Here is a 26,124-nt window from a genome sequence, read left to right as displayed (position 1 = left end):
AAACTCTGCAGTACAGGCATTAATGTAGCCCATAGGTTAAAAGATTTTGATGAGCAATAGTTCTCAAGGCTTTCTGAAAGTCTTTCAAAGTTTTTCTTTAAATGTGGGCTGCTTTGTCACTCATATTCATATTCAGTCCTTGTACCTGACCATCTTTGGGAGAATGTTTTTTTTCTCTTTAAATTCAAGCATAAAAGGGGGCATTTAACTCACGGGAGGAACCAGTTTTATGTCTGCATATACCAGATAGCTTAGCACAGGACCAGTTTTAAAGTGGCACTTTTTTAGACACAAATAATTCCAAAGATAACACAGTTTGAGTATGTTACAGCAACAAGCTGGTTTCTAAAGAGCTACTAGCTGAAGACTTGGCATAATTTGGTATTAGGTGCAAGAAAAACTGGACAAATAGAGGGGGGGGGGGGGGGAGTGCCAAGCCTAAAACAAATATCTACAACAGATGAACAGTAAACAGAAAAAATCCAGAAAAACTGACAGAGGATCTATGTACCGTTTACTGAAGGCTCATCAGAAGTAACCTCAGAGGAAGGTTGGCCATCAACAAGCCATTCTTAAGGAAGGGAAATGGAGAGAAATGGCTGAGGTATGCAAAACTTCACAAGAATTGGACAGTACAGAGGAGGTTAGGGGAGTGGTAGAACAGTGGGTGTCTACAGTCATCTGTATAACATGGTGGAGGCTCTCTCGAGGTTTGGGGCTGTGTTTCAGCAAATGGTGTTGGGGATCGCTTTAAAATTAATGGAAAAGTACCATCATATTTAGATCCACCATGCAATGCAATCTGAGAAGTGTCTGACTGGCAGTGACATCATTTTTTAGCAGGAAGGTAATCCCAAACAAAGAAGAGCTTTGAATGTCCCTCAAGAAGACTGGAGGGACATATAGCTAAGAGAACTATTCCTGAAGAGCATTTAAGTTGCTTAAGAGAGTTCATGCTGTGCTGATGAATAAATGTAGCCATACCATGTTGGCTTTCAAGCTCGCTAGAATTGTACAGCCTCTGTTTTTTTTCCCTTTTCTTTTATCCTGCATTTCCCTATATGTCTCAGTAAATTGCCTACTCCCAGTATGAACCTTCCAGATCCCTCAGGTCATCTGGATCCAGCTTTTTATCAGTTCCCAGAGTCAGAACCAGACATGGAGAAGCTGCATTCAGCTTTTATGCTCCATATATCTGGAACAAACTCCCAGAAAGCCTCAGATCAGCTGAAACACTCAGTTTATTTAAATCCAGGTTGAAGACTCCTGTTCTCAGCTGCATTTGAATAAAGCACCAAATTCACAATGTTTTACTAAATTTCAAAACGTACATTTTAACTACTGATTTTATCTACTGTTCCTTTATTTTTTTCCCCATTTTAAATCATGCTTTTTAGTTGTTTTTGTTTTTTAATGTCTCTGCAAAACACTTTGAATCACCTTGCTGTTGAATTGTGCTATATAAATAAACTTGCCTTGCCTTACTCCGTCATTTCCCCCAGGAAAATATAAGGATGGGCGGCATAAGACTTCTAGATTCAGCACATTACTGTTTACCAAAAATTAGTGTTCAGGAGGCAGAGTATTACTCCAGGTTATAGTTTGGCACTACTGAGAAAAGTCTCGAACTTCTGATCAAGAAACAAAATTACACTATTACAAAACCAAGCGCAAGTTTCTGTAAGTCACATTTGAAATCAAGCATTGAAAATAAAACATAATTGAAAATATATACTTTTACAAAATACAAAAGAAATAAAGACTTCGGACTAGCATGTGTTTAAAGGTGTTCGAAAAGAAAAAAATTGAGATTATTGCGCGCTGAAATTTGGAACTTCATAATTTCCGATGTTTGTGAACGCAGCATGTAGTTGAGAGTACTTGGTTTTGCTTTAGAGTGCAGACAAGCTATCTGCTCAAGATACTCAGTTTGTCTTTAGTACGACGTTATCATGTTTTTCATTCGCCTCACGGTGTAATAGCTGTTAGTTATCGTTTATGTGGCGTCGTTCAGTCGTAAAGGCGCGAGTGGGAGATCACAACAGCTCCCACTTGGTGTGTTCACAAAACGAGCAGTCACTAGGTAGAAGCAAATCCCGGAACTTGAAACGGTAGGAAGTGAGCTAACGTTAGCTAGCTTTTTGTTGACAGTGTGCTTGCTGTCAAACCAGAAACCGACCTAAGCAGAAGTACCCGGAGTTAGTTAGCTACCTACTTGGAGACTTCAGCCTGTCGCACTTTTATTTGGGCCGAATTTGGTTTGAAGTTCCCGTCACTTTTAACCACTTGTGGCTCTAGAAGATGGCATCGAGGGGAAGCTTCACGGGTCCTCCGATGAATCCGAGTATGAGCCCCATGAACGTTGGGCTTGCCGCGGGCATGAGGATGCAAGGAATGCCCCAGCCTCCGGGGGGATATCCCAGAAGCATGAGCAGCGTTCCCCAATACCCCCAGGTTGGTTCTGCTTGATTTCTCCGTGTCGAATAAAGAAACTGAGTGAAAGGTGAGGGTGACGGTATTTGTCCGATCACCCCCATGTCTGTTTAAGCTTTTCGTTACTTTTTTTTAAATTCGTGTTTAAATAAAAGTAGCTAATTGAAATAGTCGCCAGAGAGACATGGAAATAAAAACAAACAAACATAAAGCTCATTATATATCACCGCGTGGACACTACTTCCGCCTTCGAAGTGGGTGTAATTATTTATTAATTACCGCAATAATTAAGTGTAACCTTTTTTTTTCTTTTATGGCATTTAAAGTGGTTCACAAAAGTAGTGGGACGTTTAATTCAAATTGATATCGTTTAGCGTTTTGTGCGCGTGTGAAAAAGAAAATCACGTGGTTGCCCGCTTCGCCTCCTGTCAGTTAGCGTGAAAGCAAAAGTTTATCAGCACCATCTGCCCAGAGGCAAGCCTGCATATATCGTGCCAGTATTGTCACCATCTGCAGCTTCCCCTGTAGTTAACAGACACCATCGCAGTTCCCCCCGTTTTGACAGTTGGAGCCATTTGGGTTTAGACTTTGTTTTTATGTTTACAAACTGGACAAAGTGTGAGAATTCTCACAATTTGTTGATACATTATTTACAGTACTGATGTGTTACATATAAAGACCTAATTAAAAAGAAAAAAAATCTAGTCAGTAACAGGTCTTAAAATAAGTACACCCTCAGATGTGTAACAAAATACGACATATTACACTGTGTTATTATTTATATAAAAAAAACCTGAGCCGAAATGCAGAAGCAGTGTGTGAAAAACTAAGCACGCCTCAAGATTCAGGAGCTTGTTCAACTGCTTTTAGCAGCAACAGTGTGAAGTAATCATTTTCTGTATGACTTTATCAGCCCTTCACATCAGGAGGAATTTTGGTGCACTCTTCTTTACAACATTGCTTCAGTTCATCGGCATTTGCAGGCATTTGTTTATGCTCAGCTCTCTTAAGATCCTGCCAAAGCATTTTACGTGTTGAGGAGTTTGTGTGATTACACCGCGTTGATTCTTGTCTTCTTCAGCTATTTTGTTGTAGATTTGTTTGTGTGCTTGTGATCATTGCACTCAAGCTTTAGCTGTCAAGTATATGGCCTTGCATTTGACTTCATCACCGTGCTTGACAGCTGGTATGAGGTGTTTGTGCTGTTATGCTGTGTTTAGTTTTCACAAAATGTAGTGCTGAGCATTATGGCCAAATATCCCCAGTTTGGTCTCACTTGTCCAAAGAACATTGCGCCAGAGGTTTTGTGGTTTGTTCAAATGTGAGAGCCTTTCTTCTGGAAGCCGTTCCAAACAAGCTGTACTTGTTTATTTTTTTCCTAATTGTGCTGCCATGAACTTTAACATTTAGCATGCTAACTGAGGCCTGAGAAGTAGCTCTTGCAATGCTTGAACTTGGAGCGAATTTGCTGGGACGTTCACTCCTGGGAAGATTGGCAACTGTCATGAATGCTTTCCATTTGTAGAAAATAGTTCTCACTCTAGACAGATGGATTCATATTGTTTGTAAATGACCTTATAAGGTTTTCCAGATTGATGGGCAGCAGTTGCTTCTCAAGGATTATCATTGATGTCTTTGTGTTAACACACCTGAATCCTCCAAACCAGCAAACTGTCAAAACCTCTGCTGTTACAGAAGTGTTCACACTTCCTGAAACTAATAAATTGATGAAATGCATTTGATTAGCAGCATCTGGCTTTTACTTTACTGCTTCTGCATTTCTATTTATTATTTTTGTTTAACACTAAATAAAACCACAGTGTATTATGTCATGTGTTGTATTTCATCTGAGGTTATATTTAGCAAATTATAAAGCTTACTAAGCACCTGATTTCTTTTCATTATATCCTGATATGTGAAACCTTAAAGTTGAAAGAGGTTGTGCTTTGTGTAGATGGAGATAAACACTGCAGTACCATAACAGTATTTATATGCACAACTTCATAATTAAACCTCAGAGCTTAAAAACATAAATGCACTGTTTCTGCAGGTGGGGTTATGTTTTTGGCATGTTTTTAACGGGGATATTATGACTCATAATATTTGTGGTACAACCAAAAGCAAACAGTGTAAGTGACAGTACTGTATGTCACTGAGCATTCTTTTTACCCACCCGATCCAAAAAGCTAGAATTTGATATAAGTTGATCATACAATATGACATTTATTTGCAAACAGCTTCACACATCATTGGTTTTCATTATTATTATTTTAAATAGGTACTTTTTTGTATCTCTTTAATAAATCAGATCCTTGATTTCCTTTAGTCCTAGATGAAATATTAAATTTTTTGTGTAGATATGGAGAAATTGTTCTGTGAAATCAGTTTCCCTCCTTTTCTCTAGCGCCCTGGGATGCCATCCAGCAGAGTGGGGGGCCCCATGGGGTCAATGGGGGGTCAGCTGCCTGGTCCCTCTTATGGTAGCAGTAGCATTCCCATGCGGGCAGGCATGGGACCCCCAAGCATGGACGCCTCTAGGAAACGGTTTCTTCATCATCAGCACCACCAACAGCAACAAGAGGCGCTGGGAGGCCTCAGACGAGGGTAAGAGAGGAGACGGGACAAAATGTAGGGGATGGTACTGCCAGTGTTTGGACCTCACTGCCATCTAAAATAACTAGCTATTACTCCTTCATGACTTTAAAACAATTAAATCTATTATTGATTATTCATTAAGTAAATGAAATCCAAAAATGTTTTCTTTTTTTCCTCTTATCATTAACTCTTTACCACTTGAAAGCTGCTAGTAGTGACCTGCTGAAACTCTTTTCAGAACTGCTGCTTATAGATGAAAATCACTGGGTTTGCTACACAAGTGATGGAGTGTTAGTGAGGGTGGTCTCTGCCTATGTAGCGACCCTTAGAAAAACCCAGAAACTGTTCTAATGGTTGTCAAAGCACATCTTTATTGATAAATACTGAGGTTTGTGATTACGGGTGCTGGGGAGGTCATCAGATGTCGCCTTTATAGGGGAAAGAGTTAAATCACTTGTTCAAAGAATTAAAACTGTTACCAGGTATTTTTTTCCAGTAACTTAGAAATGATATAAAATAGGTTCAGCTCTAAAGTTTTTGCCAAGCCTAATTTTAATATCAAGCAACAGCAACCATTTTTCTTTTTAGCACTTGACTGCTTGTCACATGTCCCCCTTTTTTATTGAGAAACTTTTGTGCTCATTTCCAGCTCCATATTGTTGGTCTTGTACTTTTCTAGAGTAGCTCTGGATGATTTACAGTTTAATCTTACTCATCTTATACTGTGCATACTGGCTCCATGGGTGTAGTGGTTTACACATTCCCCTTACAAGATTCCTGCTTCTATATGGGGAGGAGATGCACAAATGCACCCTCAGGGGTCACAAACTTGTGCATTCCTAGTTCCTGGCCCAACACTGGATAGATGTGAGGGCTGTGTCAGGAATGGCATCTGTGCCAAAGCAAACACGCAGATCCATCCACCCCTTAAAGAGCATCCAAAAAGTACCTCATCTTATACTTTGCTTTAGTCCTTCAGCTGGAAACTGAAAGGTCTGTATAAACACTAGTCTGTTTCTAACACCTCTCTCAAAGCCAACTTTCTGATAATTGGCTGTCCCTTGTAACAGAAGTGGCTCATAGCCAGAGCTGTGTGGCTGAGATGACTATAATAAAGGTATCTGCTCTTGCTGACATCATAGGGAGAAAAAAAGGTAAATACAGGTTTTCAAAAGCCAGGTTCAACCCCACTGCCAAGTCCAACATTAACATTCGTTTTAGGATTATTTGTGACTTAATGACTCCAGGAAAGAGTTCACTAGAATAAAGTAATTTTTGTGTGAAAATAAGAGTACTGATATGAATCTGAGTGTACAGGAAAACACGGTCACTATAGGGAGTTTTCCATTAATATTTTCTCTGACAAAATGCGTGGAGTCATCCAGCTATAAAAATGCAGTAAATCTTTTTTACTTTTTCCCCTTTTGTGGTTTATTTACATTGTCTCAACAGAACGTTTCATTCATGATTTGTTCTCCCGTCTGTTTGTAAAGTGGCTGTACTGTTAAAAGCACGGCTCAGATCACACAGACACGAGGATACCAGCGTCTCATGACTGGCCTTTGCTTTCAAAGCAGCAGACACAAGTGGGTATTTTTGACTTCAGACTGCTCCGTGACGCCACGCTCATAAATGCGGCCATCCGTAATGCTTCGTCCACAATGATTCTGTTGTGTTTTTAAGGTTAATTTCATAAAAAAAAGTCAGTATCTTAGCATAATCTCAGTCTAGGAAGATTAGTGAGTCATGGTGCCACCATCCTAAATTCTCATTTAATCACATGGAAATTAAATTCAGTCATTGCCAAGGTGAAGTGTATAATTAAGGAAACGAAATCAATTTAATGAAGTCGGTAAGTAAAAACCTGAAGCACTCTTTCAGGGGACTTGATTAACATATCGCATTGGCCAAGATTATATTATCGCACTGTGAAGTCTTCCAATTACCGGTAATCGGGTTAAATGAAAGGGATCTTTTATTTGATCCTATATCATGTGTTGGTGTGTGGCCAGTTTCTGTGAAATTGGTTGACTGAAGTCATACTTATGAGGCCGAAAGCAAAATGATGACACACACACTGGAAAACAACAGCTCAGTTTGAGATATTCTTAGAAATCCGCTCCTTCACATCGTAGAGACTGTTAAAGCAGTCATTTAATGTCTTCTTTCCAAACTGAATAATTTTCCTTGTTTTTTCTCTATGATTCAGAGCAAAAAGGCGCAAGATGGCTGACAAGGTTCTGCCACAGAGGGTAGGAAAACCTCGACCCCCTTGAATCACACTGCTGTCCCAGTTGGCTGTATTTCCTCAATCTTCACCTGCTACTGTCTTCTAGATCCGAGATCTGGTCCCGGAGTCCCAGGCCTACATGGACCTCCTGGCCTTTGAGAGGAAGCTGGACCAGACCATCGCTCGAAAGCGTATGGAGATTCAGGAAGCCATCAAAAAGCCCATTATGGTATGTGTCCTTGATCCATTGTCATGCAGTTAAAAGTATACCTTGAGAAGATTATTTTTAGGCTTTGTCCACTGAAACAAATGAGAAGTCAGTAAAACATGATCTCAGCTGTAATCCGAGTTCCTGCGGAGCACAGTGTAAGCAGTTTCCACAGAACAGCAGGACAGTTGGTTCCCACACTGAAATCCGACCTTTGTGTTTTCTTGCTACAATTTTAACTGTTAGCGTTAACCTTAGTGGCAGAAACACTCGGTCTGCTGAGATGTGTCACAACAAAAACAACTCTAGCAGCAGGAAAATCTGCATTAGCAGTAAATTAATCCAACTGTGACACGGCCACAGAGAAGAGCAAACGGTGTGACTGGTGTGAAGTTAAAACGGTCACAACTTTTTCCTGTGAATCCCTCGTTAGGTTGCAGTGTTTTCCGGTCTTAATAATGTGAACTTATACATAAGGATGAAGTTATTGTAAACACCCTTAATAGCCTGAAATGAAGCGTTTGTCTTTGTTGGAGAGTGAATTTGGCAAGTGAGCTTGAGAGGCTCAATTGTTGCCAGAATTCCTGATACATCTGCTTGTCCCTCTGAAATTACACAGCAAAAGCGCAAGCTCAGGATCTACATTTCCAACACGTACACTCCCAGCAAACCCGAGGGTGAGGAGGCGGAGAAGGTGTCCTCCTGGGAGCTGAGAGTCGAGGGCAAACTCCTGGAGGAAGTAAGTTTAAAAAAAAAAAACACATTCGAGTGTTCTCGCTATTGTCCCGGTGTGGTCTGACTGCAAGTATTTCAGTCTCTCTCATTGTGTTTCTTCAAACTTGAGTTGGCCAGTGTTCTTGGCTCAGACTACGCAGCCAGATGTGTGTTTACAGCTTTTCTCATTCCACCCCACAACTGCTGACACACACACACACTCAGGATCTCATTTGAAATACGGAATTGAAACCACTGGCCGTTGCATACCATGAGCTGACTAGCCTCCCTTCCCGACATCAATTCTAGCTCGACTCATTGTGTCATCTGGGGCCACATGAAGGAGAAGGAGGTCTTTTTTTTCTTTTTTTTCTTTTTTTTTTGTCTGTTAAAATTTCTCCTCAGTCTCATGGGTTTAGGCATGTGGAGGAGTATTGCATGGAGCAACAGAAAAAGGGATGTGAGGGAAAGGAGTGAAGGGGTCGTGTTGAGCAAACAGACTCTGACAGGGCTGGGGAGCGGGCAGACAAGGGGGGGGGGGGGGGGGGGGCGGGGGGGGGTGAAGACAGCTTTTTCTAGTCTACAGTTTTGCGCTTCACCACCACCCCCAATGCGGTCAGAGCTAAACAATGCAGCTGCACACTGACACAGCACAATAAGAATACACTGCTTTCTTGCTGCTCCGTCCTTCTGACACTTTTGTTTCGTGCTTTCTGTCTTCCCAGGCTGGCAAGCAGAAGAGGAAGTTTTCATCTTTCTTCAAAAGCCTGGTGATTGAGCTTGATAAGGAGCTCTACGGGCCTGATAACCACTTAGTAGAGGTATGACATAAACACATAAACCTTGGTTGCAGTTCCATTCAGAACATCGTAGGCACAATGACACCAGAAGTTCAGAGAGTGATAATAGTTTGCCAGCACCGACCTTGTTTAGCTGTGGTCAAGAAGCTGAGCTCAGATTGAAACACTAGAAGTTTGGAGCCAATCCTTCTTTCTTTTTTTTGACTGTAGGCGGGCTTATTGTGTGTGAACTCATCCCACACATAAACCAGATTCTCTCTTCTTCTTTTTTTTTAAACTGAAAAATTGTGGTTAACAGTGGTGAAAGTGAGAATTTCCAGTCTTAGGGATCTGCCGATGGAACGGTTTATTTAACCTGGCACTGAGTCATTATTGTTGTAAAGTAGTTTTGTAAATTTCATGTTAATAAAATCTGCTTATCTGCTTTAAAAAAAATCACGTCTTCATCTTCCAGTGGCACAGAATGCCCACCACTCAGGAGACGGATGGTTTCCAGGTCAAAAGGCCAGGAGACGTGAATGTTAAATGCACCCTTCTGCTCATGCTCGACCACCAGGTGCCACTTACTTTCTCAACCGTCACTAAATTTTTTCCTGATGATATTTCTTTTTTTCCACCAACATTTGCTTTGTCCCGATACTTTTCTTTGATCAGCCCCCTCAGTACAAACTGGATCCACGGTTGGCTCGCCTTCTGGGTGTACACACACAGACACGAGCCAGCATCATGCAAGCTCTCTGGCTTTACATCAAGAACAACAAGCTGCAGGACAGTCATGAGAAAGAGTACATCAACTGCAACCGCTATTTCAGACAGGTAATGGCAAATGGCTAGAAATGGCTCGTGGCGCTTTGATATTTTGGCACTGAAACATCATTTTGCATGTATTTAATTTCACAGCTAAATGATTTGCATTCAAGCAATTATGATTTTTGTGAGGTGTTGTTTTGTAGCCCTTTGCAAGACCTCAAATAGGAAAAAAAGTTTTTCCCCTTATGTTGTCTAACTTGCCCTGTTCTTTAACTAAATCCTGTCCAGATCTTCGGCTGTCCACGCATGAGGTTCTCTGAGATTCCCATGAAACTGGCGGGCCTGCTGCAGCACCCTGACCCCATTATTATCAATCACGTCATTAGGTAGGGGAGCCTGGATCATGTTACCTCTTTCTGTCTGAAAAAAGAGCTACATCAGCCTCTCAGTGAATATTAGAAAGCCCTGTGTGTGAGGCTCATACTGAACGATAGTTTCCTTAGCTTTATGCTTTGGCCTGTTATTTCTTAGTGTGCTTACACAAGTGTGCTGTCAGCATCACTCCTTCTCTCCAAACTGTCATTGTGTCTCCCCCGAGCAGCGTGGATCCCAACGATCAGAAGAAGACCGCATGCTATGACATTGACGTGGAAGTGGACGACCCACTTAAGGGTCAAATGAACAGCTTCCTGTCTTCTACAACCAACCAGCAAGAAATCGCTGCCCTCGAGATGAAGGTAAGGCTTCATCTGCACTTCACCAGAGTCGTGGAGGGGGAAAGAAATTGCATATTCCATTTAATTCTGAAAATGTGCTGCTGGTGTTTGTATTCGCTACAGATTCATGAAACCATTGAGTACATTAACCAGCTGAAGACCGAAAGAGATTTCATGCTGAGCTTCAGCAATAATCCACAGGAGTTCATCAAGGATTGGCTGAAGTCTCAGTCCAGGGATCTGAAGGTAGACGCTATGCCCCAGCTTCTAAAATGCTCATACGTGCTTGTCTACACAACAGCAAAACATGTTATAGTTTAGTAACACGATATTTGTATCATCTTCACTCACTTTGAGCTTTTCTCATATTTGTACAGTTGCCTGCAAAGCTTTCCCTGTATTTAATTAAAAAAAGCTGCAGTTATTTTGTGAGCAGTGGTAGTATGTTTCCAGCTTTCATAGACAATTAACTGCTGGGCACACAAAGGCACCATTGGTTCACAGGACTGTGTCCAAACATAGCATTGGTATTCAGTTGAAAGAAAAACACCAGTTAGCTGTTTGTGCTGCATTCCTCATCTGGAGAGACGTTAGCACCTGGATTAAGATGTAGGCCTTTAGGGACCAGACTCAGTGAATCATTGATCCATCAGACTCTCAGTACTACTACAGTCACTTGGCAGTGCATGAATCAGTCTTTACAGTACCGTCTTAGCATGTGGGAATAGAAACCCCTTTTCTTTAATCATTCAATTTTGGTTCCCTGTGTTCAGTGATGCATTTCTGTTCTTTCAGTTGATGACAGATGTGACTGGAAACCCAGAAGAGGAGAGGAGGACCGAGTTCTACCATGAGCCCTGGGTGCCAGAGGCAGTGGGCAGATATGTTTACTCCAAAGTAAGTAGACAGTGAATAATACACTTTTTAGTGCTAACTAGTGTTAGCTTATACATGTCAAGATGTGGTAAGTCAAAACATTACAACAAAATAAAATTAGAAAGATAACTCAAAATTTCAAAACCAATGTGTGATGTCACAGCGTCCATTTTTTCTATACAGTTTGTGGTTTTGCCATTGAGTCTAACCTCTTCTTTGCTATAGGTGCAGCAGAGAAGACAAGAGCTGGAGCAGGTGTTGGGTATCCGACTCACCTAAGTACAATTCTAAAGGAGGCACAGCCACCTTAGGTTTACTCATGAGTTGTTAATGTTCCACTCAGCTGAAACTGGAAAGAATTCTTTCACCTTCAAATGTTCAGAAAGCCATCGTCACTGACGCAAAGTTCGGGGACCAAAGTGATGCTTATATGACCTTTAATAATATCTTTGCCTTGTAGTATCTGATATATTGAGCCTGTTTAAATAACCTTTATCCTTTTTTATTTTTGTAATATGTTTTGTCTCTGGTACAAAATGCTGTTTAAGCACTGGTGCTGTTTGGGTGTTTTCACTGTCACTTTGAGTGCTGTTTTGAAAGAGGTATGTGTTTACCCTTACATTGAAAAGCCATAATTTTTAGATAAGAGTAATGCCTGATCTTCCTGGAGGCATGGTAGAAGTAAGCATTTCATTCCAGTGTGTATAATACGTTTAATGCTTTTGCAGCATTTTTGAAAGTTGAAATGAAACATTCTGATTTTGTGAATGTTTACATGCCGTTTTTATTTGTTAGTGGGGTGATTCGAGGGGAAGAGGAGCTGAGGCTCTTTAGATTGGACGGATCCATACCTTCAAAGAAAGTTAACTGCTATTAATAATTTGATAGGAATGTAACTGCAGTATGTCAGCTAAAAAAGGAAAAAAAAAGCGCCAAAATATTGTGTACAGTTTATAGTTTCATGAGTTAAAGCTTTGCTGTTTTGTTGACTTTTTGTACATCAGTCTTAAAGTTCTTGAAACATTCCTTTTTGACAGATATCATTGTGCCAAAATGTCTTTGGTGAAGAAGGCACATAAAATTTAAGATGAGGTAAAAACGTTGTGTACAAATGTTATTTTTGTACAGCTTCTCTTTGTTAAATGTTTGCATGTTGTGTATCAATCAAAAGCCTTTATCTTTTATACATTTGGAGTATTTTTTACAATAAATATACTTACAAATGTTCACGTACTGTGTGTTCTTTAACAACATTCAGCCTGTTACAGAGGGGTAAGAATTTATATAGAATATTGTCCGTTGTAATAATGTCGTCTACCGCACACCCTCGATTGCATGCTTAGAGAGCTGCAGATATGCCGTGAGGTGCATGTTGGGGCTGGTTGCAAAGCTTAGGTGCCTCTGAGAGCAGCCGTTTCAACAGGTATGTCTGGTCTTACTCAAACAGCTTCTGTTTACCACTCCTCAAATAACAGCCAACCCTAAAACACCCTTCACTAACAGAGCTCTGTCTCGGCTTGTATTGTGACACTGGTTCAAAGAAAAGGCCAGACTAACGTTTAAAACTGAATTAGATTCTTTGATCGTTTTTGCATGTGTTTACTGACTTAATTATGCTTTGAATATGGTCTCTTATTTTCAATTTAATTACATTTTATTTATCTAGCACCAAATCACAACAAGGGCCAGCTGAAGGTGCTTTATATCGTAAGGTGGACCCAATATTAACAGACACAATTCCTTAGTATTCCAAGAATTCATATTGGTTACATAGAAATTATTTTTAAAGTTAAAGAGAATATTGGATTTTTTTTTCTCCACCCTCTCCACCCACTACACCCTGCCTGCACCGTCTCTTTCACCTCTCCTATGCAGTTTGCTTTGGATGTTTGATCCCAGGCATTTTATGCCTGTACCTTCACTACCTCACATCTTTACTGTCACACTAGCCTGCCCTTTATTCACAGACGTATTCTTCGCCTCGCTTCTACCATCTTCATTCCTTTCCTCCCCAGTCTTCTACCTCCTCCCTGCTCTCACTATAGATTACACCGTCATCTGTGAACATGATAGTCCATGGATTCGCCTGAGTGAACTCATCTGTTAATCTTTCCATCACCACTGCAAACATTAAGGGTCTCAGAGCAGATTCCTGATGTAATCCCACCCCCACCTTGAACCCATCTGCCACTCCTACTGCGCACCTCACCACCGTCTCGCTGTCCTCACACGTCCTGGAATTATTTTTTTAAAGGTGTAGTTTTTTAAAATGGACTGTAGGTGGCGGTGTCTGCATTTGTATATATTATACATCAAAGAAATACCACGAAGACGCTGTACCGGAAATAGCGCCTGGTCTGCAGTGGCTTTAACCGGATGTAGAAATTTCAAGATGGAGGTGGACGGAATTGATCATGTAGGTGTATTTTTTTTCCTGCCGCTTTGTTGCTTTTATGACTGCCATGCGAAGGAAACGTTTCTGTTTTGCTGTGGGTCTAATAGATTATTCAAAATCGGTTGTTTGAGGGAAGGATGCGGGACTTCAGTGTAAAAACGGAAACGTCACTTCATTGAAAGCAGCGATTGTGCCGGTTTGCTGTCTCATTGTAGCTAACCCAGCTAGCTTCTCACGATGACTGGCAGCGAGGTGCGGACAGTTTATTCTATTCTTAGCTTTTTTGACCACACAGGGGTGCTTATTTCAGCATATTATGAGAGAGATATATCTGAGTTTATTATATGGGAAACGCCAAGCGTTACTTTATTAATATACGTGCACGTCTGTACGTAAGCTAACTGATGTTAGTTTGCTAATGAACTGTAATTGTTGGGAGAAAGTTAGCATCACACACTTTAACGCTTATTGTTACATAGGTTGTTTTTTTTTGTTTGTGTTTTTAATTCCTTGCCTAAAAGATATTTCCTGTGTTGGTGCTACAGGTTAGGCCTAATGGCTAATGTAAACAGTGGTCAATTTCAACCAGTTCAGTCCACCAATTTAATCAATGAAAATTGGACAAATGTGCATTTCTATTCTTCTTCTATAATATTAGATAATGGCAAGCTCGACATACACTATTTACTGATAAATGTTGTGTACTTTGCATTGTCCAACATAAGATCCTCTCATCGGGCATGTACGTTGGACTTTTCGGGACCACAAAAAGCTAATGTAGATGATTTATATGCTGCTGGGTTAATCTAAAATAATGTTCGCGGGAAAATTTTTACAGTTCTTCAGTATTTTTACAGCATAAGTCTGTAGGCTGCTATATAATTGGTATCTTAATCTTTAATTTTAAATGTAGTGGCGTAAATGCTATAGTAAGAAAAAGAGACGTAGTTTGCATCCTTCAGGAGATATCTGCCTAACTAAAACTGTATGCATAGAGGCTGCTTCATATTGAGGGTATACAGAGTACACAGTGACGTCTCTGCATTGCGTTTTGGCTGGAGCCTATTCCAGCTGTCATAGGGCCAGTGGCAGGGTACATCATGGACAGGTCGCCAGTCTTTTGCAGGGCTAATTCATATATACAACTATTCGTGCTCACATTCACACCGTCACCAATTAATCTTACACCACCTTGGACTGGATTCAAACCCAGAACCTTCCTGCTGTGATACAGCAGTGTTAACCACCATACCACACTTGATGGACGACTTTTAAGTTGGAAATGGGGACTAAAGGAAAAGCACTTCTCATCAGTGAGAATTCATTTGACCCAGTTTGCTGTTTTTTTGCTATCAAAATCATCATCACTAACACAAATTGGCAGGCAGCATAGCAATCAACTGGCCAACATACTTTCTTATCTTAAAACAAGAATGAAACAAAATTGATGGCTTATGAACGCAGTCATTGATTAATGCATATTTAACCTCCTAAGACCCGAACTCTTCCACAGCATGCATTTTTAATTTCTTTTTGATATTTGGGCTGATTGGGACCCGATGGATGTAAAAATAAAGAATTACCAGAATTTTTTTTTAACCTAATTTTTGTTTCTAAGAAAAATGAGAGCCACATATGAGGATATTCCTTTAAAATTTCAATAGAACAGTAGCAGTATTATGTCCTCGTAAGTGGATATCAGGCCCTTGTGGAGCAAAATTGACTATTTTGGTCTAAATAACCCAAAATGTGATGTCCACATATGTGGATGCCAGGTCCTAGGAGATTAAATATGCCATATTTAAATGTTCAAGAGCTCACTGTGAAGAAGTTGCACCATGTTGCAATGTGTTTCTTTAGCAGATGGAGATGGGGGAGAGTAAAGGTGGATCAGGTCTGCGGCAGTACTACTTATCTAAGATAGAAGAGTTGCAGGTGAGGAAATGAAAAATCATTTTTGTTTTTGTTGCTTTTTAACGCATGCTCGCCCATCATGCCTGACCTGCTTTTTTTTTTCTTCATAGTTGACTGTGAACGAGAAGAGTCAGAATCTCAGACGTCTGCAGGCACAGAGAAATGAGCTCAATGCCAAAGGTATGGTGCTTCATCTTCCTGCCACATTACTGGGAATTGTGTCATTCTGATGTACACAGTCAGACATTTCCTTTGTTACTTTGGTCTCAGTGCGTCTCCTTCGTGAGGAGCTGCAGCTACTACAGGAACAGGGATCCTACGTGGGAGAGGTGGTGAGGGTCATGGACAAAAAGAAAGTGCTAGTTAAGGTATGCTGTGTACATTCACCATGCAGCATCCTTCTTTTTGAATCAGTCGTGGACAGTTTAAATTTATGTCTGTTCATCATTTTCAGGTGCATCCAGAGGGAAAGTTTGTGGTGGATGTGGACAAAAACATTGACATCAATGATGTGAGTATTATAAAAGCTGAGTCCATTTGTAATATTTACTGTAAAGTATGATGGAGCTAAACAAAAAAAAATGCATTTTACTCATTAAAATAAGTACTAGGAATCAGGAAACCTAAACTGTTCTGTTATTATTTCTGTCAAATTGCCACTAGGTGACTCCAAACTGTCGTGTAGCTCTGCGTAACGACAGCTACACCTTGCACAAGATCCTTCCTAACAAGGTGGACCCTCTGGTGTCCCTCATGATGGTGGAGAAGGTGCCGGACTCCACCTATGAAATGATCGGCGGCCTGGATAAGCAGATCAAGGAGATCAAAGAAGTGATTGAGCTGCCCGTCAAACACCCTGAGCTGTTCGAGGCTTTAGGCATTGCCCAGCCCAAGGTGGGTATTTGACAAGAGAGCCGATGGTACGAATTTCAGAAGTTTCTCTTAGGGTTTTATATTTATATCTTTGACACATTTTCTCGTCTTGTTGCCTGCCCATCATTCATTTCAGTCCTAAAACATGAAAAGCAAAGAGAGGGGGGAAAAAGATAATTTGATTAAATTGGTTAACTAAAGCTACACTTGTTGCATCTGTGTAGGTGGTTCAGATTTTCCTTTGTGCTTGCAGGGTGTGCTGCTCTATGGCCCCCCAGGTACAGGGAAGACCCTCCTTGCCAGAGCTGTGGCCCATCACACTGACTGCACCTTCATCAGGGTGTCTGGATCAGAGCTGGTCCAGAAATTTATCGGAGAGGGTGCGTGCCTTTTCTTTCCTGTACACTGGGATCGAATTGATCCCCATGTTTTTAATAACTGGTTTTGGTTGATCTCTCCCTGGCTTTCCGCAGGTGCCCGTATGGTGCGAGAACTCTTTGTCATGGCAAGAGAGCATGCTCCGTCCATCATCTTCATGGATGAGATAGACTCCATCGGCTCATCTCGGCTGGAGGGAGGCTCAGGCGGGGACAGTGAGGTGCAGAGGACGATGCTGGAGCTGCTCAATCAGCTGGATGGCTTCGAGGCAACCAAGAACATCAAGGTACTGCAGAGGATCACTGTGTAGTCTCATATCCTTACTATGAACACTGAGGTGTAGTGTTATGTGCACAGGACAGCCTCTTAATACATGCGTCACTGATGACGTTTCGGCTTGCTGTATAGGTTCTTTATTCATAAATGACATTTTGTGGTACAACTGGTATTTATTTATATACCAGCATCACCTAAAGTTGCTGATGACTACAGAAGACCTTTATAATATTTTGAAACAAGTAATGCTGCATTTGTTAAATAAATGTTCATGAGTGCCAAACATGGGAGTTAAAGTATTAAATAACCCCAATTATTCAAATATACTTAATAGTATGTCGTCCATCTCTGCAGGTCATCATGGCCACTAACCGTATTGACATCTTGGACTCAGCTCTGCTCCGGCCAGGCAGGATTGACAGGAAGATCGAGTTTCCGCCTCCCAATGAAGAGGTAGTTAATCGTTTAGCGTGTTTACTCAAACATGCTGAGTTTTTTGTATCTAAGCACACTTAATTATGCGCCCACAGGCCCGTCTGGATATCCTGAAGATCCACTCCAGGAAGATGAATCTGACTCGCGGCATTAACCTGAGGAAGATTGCAGAGTTGATGCCCGGAGCTTCTGGTGCTGAGGTTAAGGTAAGAATTAACCTGCTAAATGGAAGCTGCGTTAGATGAGGAACTACATCATTAAATTTCCCCTACTGCATTTGTGTATTATATAGGGCGTCTGCACAGAGGCAGGGATGTATGCTCTGAGAGAACGGAGAGTGCACGTCACTCAGGAGGACTTTGAGATGGCGGTGGCAAAGGTCAGTATAACCTAAAGCTAATTTTTGAATGCAGTGTTCACGTCTTGCACTATACTAACGCAGTTTTACTTTATCAGGTCATGCAGAAAGACAGTGAGAAGAACATGTCCATCAAGAAGCTTTGGAAGTAAAAGGCCTTGTGTATTCTTGCACACAATGCAACCACATATGTATATTTCCCTTTTGTTTATGGTTTATAATTGTTTCATGAGTGTGATCAGTCAGTAAAATAGTTTCCCCAATAAACAGAGTTGGTCTTGTTTTATTTCTCAAGCAAATGTAGACAAATTCAACCCACTTCACTAAACTCAAACTTTTGTCAAAGCAAAATCAGTCATATGGTCTTCAGATTTCTGCTTTACAGTTAACATATTCAATATGGCACTTCACATTATAGCTGCTGTTATAATAGGGGGCTTACATAGCTGACCACACTGAGTGCAGATGTTTTTGACAATAAGTTGCTGTAGGAACTTTGTCCTGCATGCTTGTACTACATACCTTTCTCATAAAGCCACTGCACTATCAGGATATACGGTATGTACACCAGCACTGACTACTGTGGTCATTCTATGCTGACCACTCTGCAACAGGCCTGTTGGATGTTCTTTTACAGTGACTCACATACTCATTTGTGGAATGGTTACACGGCAGTAAAACACTGGATCAGTCCAAATGCTCAGCACCTTCAGAGGCACGCCACAGTTCTGTCCTCTTTTTCTATTTGGAAGGTCAGCTGGCTAGCGCCTCACCCAGGACGCAGGCACCCACTGTGGCTCCATCTGTACTTTTTCCAATACAACCTGGAGCTCTGCTAAGGCACTAGCTGGATCTTCCTTTACCAACACGTAGTCGACCCAGTGGCCGTAGCATTCGTCCATTTGCTCTGCCGACTGCTTCATTTCCTGCAAGTCATCGTCCTGAGAGGAAGAGAGACAAGTGTTTAGCTGCTAATACACTCTGCTAGAGAACAGCCGAAGTTAAACTAATGACCATATGGAATTTCTCTATTCTTACTCAGTACCCTTCAGAGCTGACATGCAGATATTGTCAAAATGTGACCTTTTGAACGTGGCACGATTTTTGGTACCAGACAAGCTGGGAAACTGCTGATCTACTGAAACCATCTCTCAGAATTTGGCATAAACAACATGAAAGCATGGATCCAGCCCATCTTCAGGCTGTTGTTGGTGTGGGGGGGATATTATCTTGGCATCTTTAAATGCCACAGCCCACCTGAGTATTGTTGCTGACCACGTCCATCTGTTAAAGACCACAGTGTCATCATCTTTTGTTGGCTGCTTCCAACAGGATAGCATACCATACTATGACACAGCTCATTCACTTCACTGTATTCAAATGACCTTCACAGACACCAACATATTTGGCTGTGTGTTTGTACAACTAAGTAACTTTAACTTTTTAAGCAGTTTATATTAAACATAAAATACTCACACACTGAGTTTAAATGCATGCCATGTGAAGAAAAGCTTTATTTACAGAGGTTCAATCAGCCTTTTGATATGGTTCCTTTCTCAACAAAACAAACAATGCAAGATTACCTTAACCTGAACTAAGCCTTTTTAAGCTTCATTTATATTCCACCATCAATTAATAAGCCCAGAAAGTGTACTGCACGTCTGGCAGGTTTGATGTGGGATCACTCACCGTGACCGCTACGCTGAGTGAGGAAGAGGAGCCAAACTGCTTTCCCTGACCATCACCGATGCGAGGCCTTACAAAGATGACATATGGTTTGAACTCAGCGGTGCGGAGAGTCTTCAATGCCTGAATGTGATAAGACCAATCAGCCATTTACAAACTCCCATATAAAAATCCCACAGAGCTTTTTCTATGCTGAGAAGATATACTGCACAAACAGAAGACCATATAAAGTCAAATCAATGTCTAAGTATAAAAGACCACAATTATCAGATAGGATATTCTTTTTGAAGCAAACAGAAACAGCCTGTGAGCCACTAAAAATGTTAAAATAAACACATTTTTGATGATTTATTATTGGTTTTATGTTGGCAGACAGTTGCACAAAATAAGGTGAAAAGTCAGTTTGCCTGATATGCATTTCTATCTCCTGTATAGGCTCCGGAAAGCTTCACAGGTCTGGACGCAGGCAACAGATCAATCCAATTTCATTTGAAAATACCATAATATGAAATGTATTCCAATATTGCACATATTACACATGTATATGGCACGATGTGGCCAATATGCAACCTGCTGTCTTTACTTCTTTTAAAGAAGAAGGCACTTTTACATTGACACAGAGGAAATTCGATTTAAATGAGAAGTGTATTTGGTTGGCAGTGCCACCTACCATAATTTTTAAAAACACTTACCTCTGGCTGCACATCCACCAGACAGACCTTGTTCTGATCCAAAACTCTGTGAATGGAGTCCAAACTGGTGCCATAGAGATTCTCTTTATACTCGCCGTACTCAATAAACCTGCAGAAACACATCATCACCACTAACAAGTTAATTAAATTAACTAAAATGCTGAAACGCTTCAATTAACCCTTTTGTGTTCTAAAATTTTTTTGCACTTCATCAGAAAACATTGTTCCCAGCACTCACTTGCCATTCTGGATGTCTGCCTCAAAAGCAGCTTTACTGATGAAGTGGTACTCCACTCCTTCTCTCTCATGACTCTTCCTGGCTCGAGTGGTGTCTTCAGGGCGCCGTTGGTCAGCAGAAAGCGCAAGTTGGAAAATAAGACACAAGATACTGGATGCTTGTATGTTTCTGGATATCTCATTAAGCTCGATACTGATTACATTAAAAAGCAGTGCGTTTACTGTAAAATCAACTTGCAAAGAGATACTTGTCTCAGTCGGTACCAATCCTATTTTTTATGTTTTGCCAGTGAGTTATTAAAAGGTGAACATCTTTCCAACTACACCAAAGTCTGCAACTCCCTGTCACAGACATCAACAAGCTCCATGTATGACTCGTTTATTTTGGCGTGTTTTAAAGTCTCTCGTACTGAATCGTCACAGTAGTTAAACTGGGGAAAACAGCAGCTATGATGGTGACGTTAAATGATTCACCGTCTCACAGTCTGCCTGTGCAGAGATTAGATGCACACACCTCCCTTGAATTAGGCAGTGGGTTGCTAGGTTGGTGCGACAGACGGGTTTGGAAGCATTGAAGGAACAGCTGTTGTGAAATGGCGTCATAACTAACAAAACTGAATTGGAATGGTATGTGGTGTGTGGATTGTTTGTTTAATAATCTGGAAACTCGTGTAATATTTTGAGGGTCACGCAAATTATGGGAGTTTCCTGAGAGAAATGTAAAGGTTGAGTGCGTTTGCAGGTACGAAGTGCCAAAGAACAAAGTGCCTTATACTCACTCGAAAGCTCTTTTACTTCACTCTTATGAATTCAGTGCAAACACTTACAGTCAATTAGAAAAGATAAACAACACTTACGAGGCACAGCCAAACCGTACCGCCGCAGATTCTCAGCAATCACCTTCTGTTTGAGCTCAGCGATCCGTGCTCCAAGTGAACCTATGACCATACAAACAGCATAGCTAGTTTATATAAGATGATCATGAACTTGGAACATGTGTGTATAGATCTGGCCAAAAGTTCACTCATTGTGGGCATGAATAACATGGTAGTTTGGAGTTTTTAATGATTTCTTTGAACTGTTCTTTTTCCAGGATGAAATGATTGTACAGCATACATCTGTAATCTCTTAAAGAAAATCCCAAGAAGTTTGTGCACAAGTTTGAATCTTTTTGGATTTTCTCACAGGGCAAAATTTATACATTGATATACACACTAATATTTGGATTTTTAAATTTGAAAGGCTAAAGTTGATTTAAATTGGCTGGTTTTGAGCGTACTTTCAATGGGGTTAAGGTCGTGTTTTTTTCGACGGCCGGTTCACAATCATATTAGCCTGCTTTATCCATTCCAAAACATCCAGTTGTGCCCAAGTTTCAGTTGTCTAGCCGTTTTTCTGATTCTAATTCGAAGGTAGTCTTCCTCCACGATTCCATACGCTTTGTGTAACGTACCAACATTACAAACAAACAGCCCCAGAGCATGATGCTACCTCCACCAGTGTTCTCAGGTTTGAAAACCTCAGCATTACTTGTCCAAACATACCAACGGTCATTACTGCCATAAAGCTCAATATTGGTCTCATCTAACCATGAAACTCTTGTCCATAAGGCATTTGCTTTATCCATAAAGTCCACAAAGAGTTTGATGAAGTCAATTTTGGAACAGAGGCTTCGTCCTTGGTCGGCGCTCTCAGTTCATAGTGATGTAAAACTCACTCCACTGTGACGCTGCTATTCCAGCAGTTTCCACTTCATGACAGGTTTGACTCCTGGTGGTTCCTGAACATCCTAAAGAATTTTGAGGATGACTTCACCGTGTCAAGTTAAAATACTATTTTAACATTGTAAACACAGATTTGAGTTTATGCACATATAGAACAGTTAAATTAAAATCCCAAAAGTACCATGACATTCATAACCAGTGATGCCTGTATCTGAATTTCTCATCACAACTGTAGTTTCATCGCTGTTAAAATTCACTCCAATTGACGAACCTATGAGTGTTATAAGGCGAGGTCTCTCTCCAGGACGTGGAAAATATTGTGCGACTTCCTCGTAAATCAGGAACTCTGTGTGATTGGCGTCAGGAGTGTGCGCTTCACCAGGAGAACCCTGGCGATCTTTCCTGTAGCGGAAACTTCTGCGTAGGCTAGCTGTTAGAGACATGAAGGTAGCCTTAGGGTACATATGCTACTGCACTGATCCACACTTATACAAATCCAATAAATACACCAAAATCCTGCCCATGTATTGCAGATCGCTCTGCCACTTTGATATTAAGAAACAGGTTTGAGGTAGCTGAAAATCGCATGTCAAAACAGTATCACACAAGACACACACAGTGGACAACAACATTAGATATCAGTAAGAGTACCTGAGTAAAAATCCCATGAGAAAGCATGGCCACAGAAGGCAGGGGCTGCCTTACTCTTGGGAGAAACTACAACTTATATTAGACCATTGAGTAAAGCAACTTAAGTTTTATTTTATTATTTCTTTTCAAACAGAATAAAACGATCAGAAGCCATGCATGCTGTGTCTAACTTCTTAAAGCACAGGGTAATCACTGTCAGCATGACGCATGATGACGGGCCATTTGCAGCACATTGAGATGGCATGAGGCGCCACACGAACACTGAGAAGCTCGATGGCTGTAGCACACAGGGCAAAAAGCCTGCCAGTCTAATCATACCCTGACAGGCTATATTTATATTAAAATTTGTTTGTTTTTACAGAGGAAAAAAAAATCTAAGCTCATGGTGGCACTACAGAAACTTGAGTTCCTAAAGTTGTTTACATCCTATCCTAAGCGGAACATGGGGATGTGCAGTAAACCCGATGGCAATCCATCAGGAAGTTGCTGAGGTGTTTCATTTAAAAACCACAAAAAATGGTTATAGTACTGGGTGACCAGGTTTCCCCATTCATGTGTTACTGCTCATCAATCATTTTCTTCTCTGGCTCCAATTTCCAAAAGTCAACACTGCCCAAGTGCAGTTTCACATGTCACTGTATTACCATCAATGCCACACTCAATGAGAAACTCACTTCAGTTATTGGCACAATATGATGGAAAAGACCACGAAAAAACAAAAAACACATAAAAACTGCGTAACTACAACTACAATTACACTACAGTGATATGAGAGACTGAAACACTGAGCTTTTATGCAGTTTCTGGTTACTGTTCAGTTCTGCACAGACAAGAATATGATGTTAAGTACCACAGTACAAGTGAGAATCAGTAGAAATGTTTGCTCAAAAAATGCTGATCCCTGCTGATAATCAAAGAAAAGTTGGGTAGTTTTAGTTCATTAGGTGAACTAAAAAGGATCAATTAGAAAAGTGGAATAAACAACTTTAAGACTCCACTATTGGACCATAAAAATGATATTCTTTATGGTGAAACAAAGTTTTTAAATAGGACTCAATGCAATCTGTGAAAAAACTAAATACACCCCATAATTCAGTACATCGACTCTTCTTTTTCAGCCATTCTGCTGTAGTTTTGCTGCTGGACTTAAGTGTCCTGTTGTGTGACCAAATTTGTGCCAAGCTTTCGCTGCTGGACAGACAGCCTCACATTTGACTCTGGAATACACACGGAGGAGTTTATGGTCGACTCAATGACTGCAATGAGTTTGATACATGAACATTTTACACTACCTCTCAGCATTAGTATCCCATATTATCTCATACAAACATACCCTTTTGCCCCATGTTTAGTTTGTTGGAAACTGGTCACCCTAGTTGCCACTACAGGAATGTCTAAATGAAATCACACTACATTAAGGCAGCTGTAGAGATAATTCAGCTCTAGCGGACAGATGGGTGTGGACATGGTTTAGGGGAGGAAGGAAAAAAAAAAAGGTCAAAATGGTGTGAACAAACACCCACTGAAGCACAGTCACATCCTGGAAGCCTGGCCAACCTACTGGTGAGAATTTCTTGTGTAGTGGTCACACACGTGGACTGTTTTCTGTTTGACGGTTATCTGGCCTAACCCTCAATAATCAATGAAGCAACCAAAGCAATCCAGTCTCACACAATCTGAGGAATAATATACACACTCGAAAAGAAAAAGCTTAGCACACAGACTGAGCGAAAGATGTGATGTTGCAGTGATTAACATAAACTCATTGATTGTGCTTGCTCACCTATGTCCTTTCCATTCACAGCACTCTTATTGTCACAGTCTTCTGTTGGATGGCAATCGGGAAGAGAAGACAGGGTAAGAGGAGGGAGGAGGTGTTGGGGGTACTTTAACGTGAGAACACAGCAGGTTAGGAGAGGATTTGTGGCAATTAAAGAAACTGTAAAGGCAAAACATGACACAGTGTGGATGGGGAGGAGGAAAGTGACCAAAATTTGTGTTTCAGATGGGTCGATGAGAATTTCATACAGAAATTCAGGCAAGAAAAACATGGAGCCAGTCCAAACTGGGGATGAGAGATGGTTGCTAAAATGAGGGGTTTTCTACGTACCTCTATCGGCCCGTTCATCTGAAGTTAGCAAAGCAAGGAATAATACACAGTATCACTGTAGAGTGTGACATAGACTATTCAGCGACCCCTAGTGTACATTCAGCTCTCTCAAATTCACAATGCAGTCTCATAACTGTCACTGTATCCATGCTTGGAGATCCTCAACCATCTTCTTTCTCTACTGGAAAGACTTTAATTTTTTTTTTTAAAATTAAGAATAACTGGATAATCAGATTTTTAAAGGAGAGAAACCATTTTACTACTGCATCTTTTTGTAGATGCAAGAAAAGGACTTGCATCATTTCATCTTTTAAATTGGATTTAGGAAATTAAAGTGATGGATTATGCATTTCCCCCCCTCAGAGATTAATCTTTGATCCCCTCCTTCTCTTTATAATCTCTCTTTTAGGACCTCCTTGGATAGATTAGACCCACAACAGAAGATGTGTGTTGAGATCTAAGAGTCTAAAACATTTGCGCTTGTATATAGTAAGTAATGCTTACATGTGGGAGCTTTTGGGGAAATGGGAGCAGATACGGAACCCATTTTCATCCTGTATCTCAGTCGCCTGGGAAGAAAAACAAACATTTTCAAAAATGTATTACTGATTTAAAAAAAAAAAAAAAAAAAAGGCAGCTTTTTAACATCTGATACACAGACTTGATGCAAGCTACCTCTCCTGAAACTGCACTGAAGGGATGAGGGCAGCACGCAGGTTACAGTCGCCCACCCTCTTGGCCTGCCACCAGGTGGGGTCTTCCTGGCTAACAACCTGAAGAACGTCACCCCGTTTAAAGGGGAGTCCTGCCTCTTGGCACGGGGTTGCTTTGTCCTCAAAAGGTGTGTAATCAAATAAAGCTCGGATGTAGACCTTTAAAAAGAAGGAGGAATATTCTGTTAAAAACTTTATCATCTCTGTATTTATTTAACTTTATTCATTATATACAGAAAAGTGTAAGATACTTTGGTGAATACACATATAGCGCTGTGCAAAAGTCTTGAGCCACTTGTCAGTGTGTCTACACCTAACAGACGACTAAGCCAATAACAATTTTAAACTGTATCTTTAGAC

General features: G+C 40.8%; 3 protein-coding genes across 10 annotated transcripts in view; 2 read left to right on the top strand and 1 right to left on the bottom strand.

Moving 5' to 3' along the window:
* The first annotated feature begins 1,824 nt into the window (after positions 1-1,824).
* smarcd2 (SWI/SNF related BAF chromatin remodeling complex subunit D2) lies at positions 1,825-12,549 on the top strand. Of its 2 annotated transcripts, XM_082543404.1 has the most exons (13): positions 1,837-2,454; positions 4,838-5,037; positions 7,238-7,280; positions 7,365-7,487; positions 8,086-8,205; positions 8,906-9,001; positions 9,435-9,536; positions 9,635-9,796; positions 10,019-10,116; positions 10,332-10,467; positions 10,570-10,692; positions 11,242-11,343; positions 11,548-12,549. In XM_082543404.1, the coding sequence occupies exons 1-13, from the start codon at positions 2,302-2,304 to the stop codon at positions 11,599-11,601; spliced, it is 1,512 nt and encodes a 503-aa protein (XP_082399530.1). In that variant the 5' UTR covers positions 1,837-2,301; the 3' UTR covers positions 11,602-12,549. The 2 variants fall into 2 exon arrangements, with proteins under 2 accessions (XP_082399529.1, XP_082399530.1); XM_082543403.1 differs by having other exon boundaries at positions 1,825-2,454; positions 10,332-10,692.
* Positions 12,550-13,644: 1,095 nt separating this feature from the next.
* Positions 13,645-18,218, top strand: psmc5 (proteasome 26S subunit, ATPase 5). 4 transcript variants are annotated; one of them, XM_082542995.1, is made up of 12 exons: positions 13,645-13,738; positions 15,578-15,652; positions 15,742-15,811; positions 15,902-15,999; positions 16,086-16,142; positions 16,295-16,525; positions 16,758-16,884; positions 16,978-17,168; positions 17,513-17,611; positions 17,689-17,799; positions 17,886-17,972; positions 18,050-18,218. In XM_082542995.1, exons 1-12 carry the CDS (start codon positions 13,715-13,717, stop codon positions 18,101-18,103), a joined length of 1,224 nt encoding a protein of 407 aa, XP_082399121.1. In that variant the 5' UTR covers positions 13,645-13,714; the 3' UTR covers positions 18,104-18,218. The 4 variants fall into 4 exon arrangements, with proteins under 4 accessions (XP_082399121.1, XP_082399124.1, XP_082399123.1 ...); XM_082542998.1 differs by having other exon boundaries at positions 13,655-13,738; positions 15,581-15,652; XM_082542997.1 differs by lacking the exon at positions 13,645-13,738 and adding an exon at positions 13,756-13,969 and having other exon boundaries at positions 15,581-15,652.
* Positions 18,215-26,124, bottom strand: part of LOC309712297 (MAGUK p55 subfamily member 3-like) — a 26,722-nt gene continuing 18,812 nt past the window's right edge. For 2 of the 4 annotated variants that reach the window (XM_082542992.1, XM_082542991.1), the window contains exons 10-19: positions 25,727-25,923; positions 25,556-25,620; positions 25,052-25,069; positions 24,725-24,766; positions 22,562-22,720; positions 21,424-21,504; positions 20,568-20,661; positions 20,330-20,438; positions 19,641-19,760; positions 18,215-18,892 (exon numbers count right to left, since the gene is read on the bottom strand). In XM_082542992.1, coding sequence (XP_082399118.1) covers positions 18,713-18,892; positions 19,641-19,760; positions 20,330-20,438; positions 20,568-20,661; positions 21,424-21,504; positions 22,562-22,720; positions 24,725-24,766; positions 25,052-25,069; positions 25,556-25,620; positions 25,727-25,923 — 1,065 coding nt within the window. In that variant the 3' untranslated portion in view covers positions 18,215-18,712. The remainder of the gene's footprint in view (positions 18,893-19,640; positions 19,761-20,329; positions 20,439-20,567; positions 20,662-21,423; positions 21,505-22,561; positions 22,721-24,724; positions 24,767-25,051; positions 25,070-25,555; positions 25,621-25,726; positions 25,924-26,124) is intronic. The other 2 variants (XM_082542993.1, XM_082542994.1) reach the window with 2 other exon arrangements.

Source organism: Aulonocara stuartgranti, assembly GCF_965226115.1.
Source record: "Aulonocara stuartgranti genome assembly, chromosome: 8".
Classification (NCBI taxonomy): domain Eukaryota; kingdom Metazoa; phylum Chordata; class Actinopteri; order Cichliformes; family Cichlidae; genus Aulonocara; species Aulonocara stuartgranti.
Note: the sequence above shows the minus strand (reverse complement) of the source record. Positions and strands in the feature narration are given on the sequence as shown.

What these genes read in the sequence shown, in the direction of transcription:
- smarcd2 (XM_082543403.1), top strand. Translation starts at nt 2,302, where the DNA reads ATGGCATCGAGGGGAAGCTTCACGGGTCCTCCGATGAATCCGAGTATG. An exon ending in CTGGGAGGCCTCAGACGAGG is followed by an intron (nt 5,038 to 7,237) that starts GTAAGAGAGGAG and finishes TCTATGATTCAG; the next exon opens with AGCAAAAAGGCGCAAGATGG. An exon ending in CTCAGTCCAGGGATCTGAAG is followed by an intron (nt 10,693 to 11,241) that starts GTAGACGCTATG and finishes CTGTTCTTTCAG; the next exon opens with TTGATGACAGATGTGACTGG.
- psmc5 (XM_082542995.1), top strand. Translation starts at nt 13,715, where the DNA reads ATGGAGGTGGACGGAATTGATCAT. An exon ending in TAGGCATTGCCCAGCCCAAG is followed by an intron (nt 16,526 to 16,757) that starts GTGGGTATTTGA and finishes TTGTGCTTGCAG; the next exon opens with GGTGTGCTGCTCTATGGCCC. An exon ending in AGGCAACCAAGAACATCAAG is followed by an intron (nt 17,169 to 17,512) that starts GTACTGCAGAGG and finishes CCATCTCTGCAG; the next exon opens with GTCATCATGGCCACTAACCG.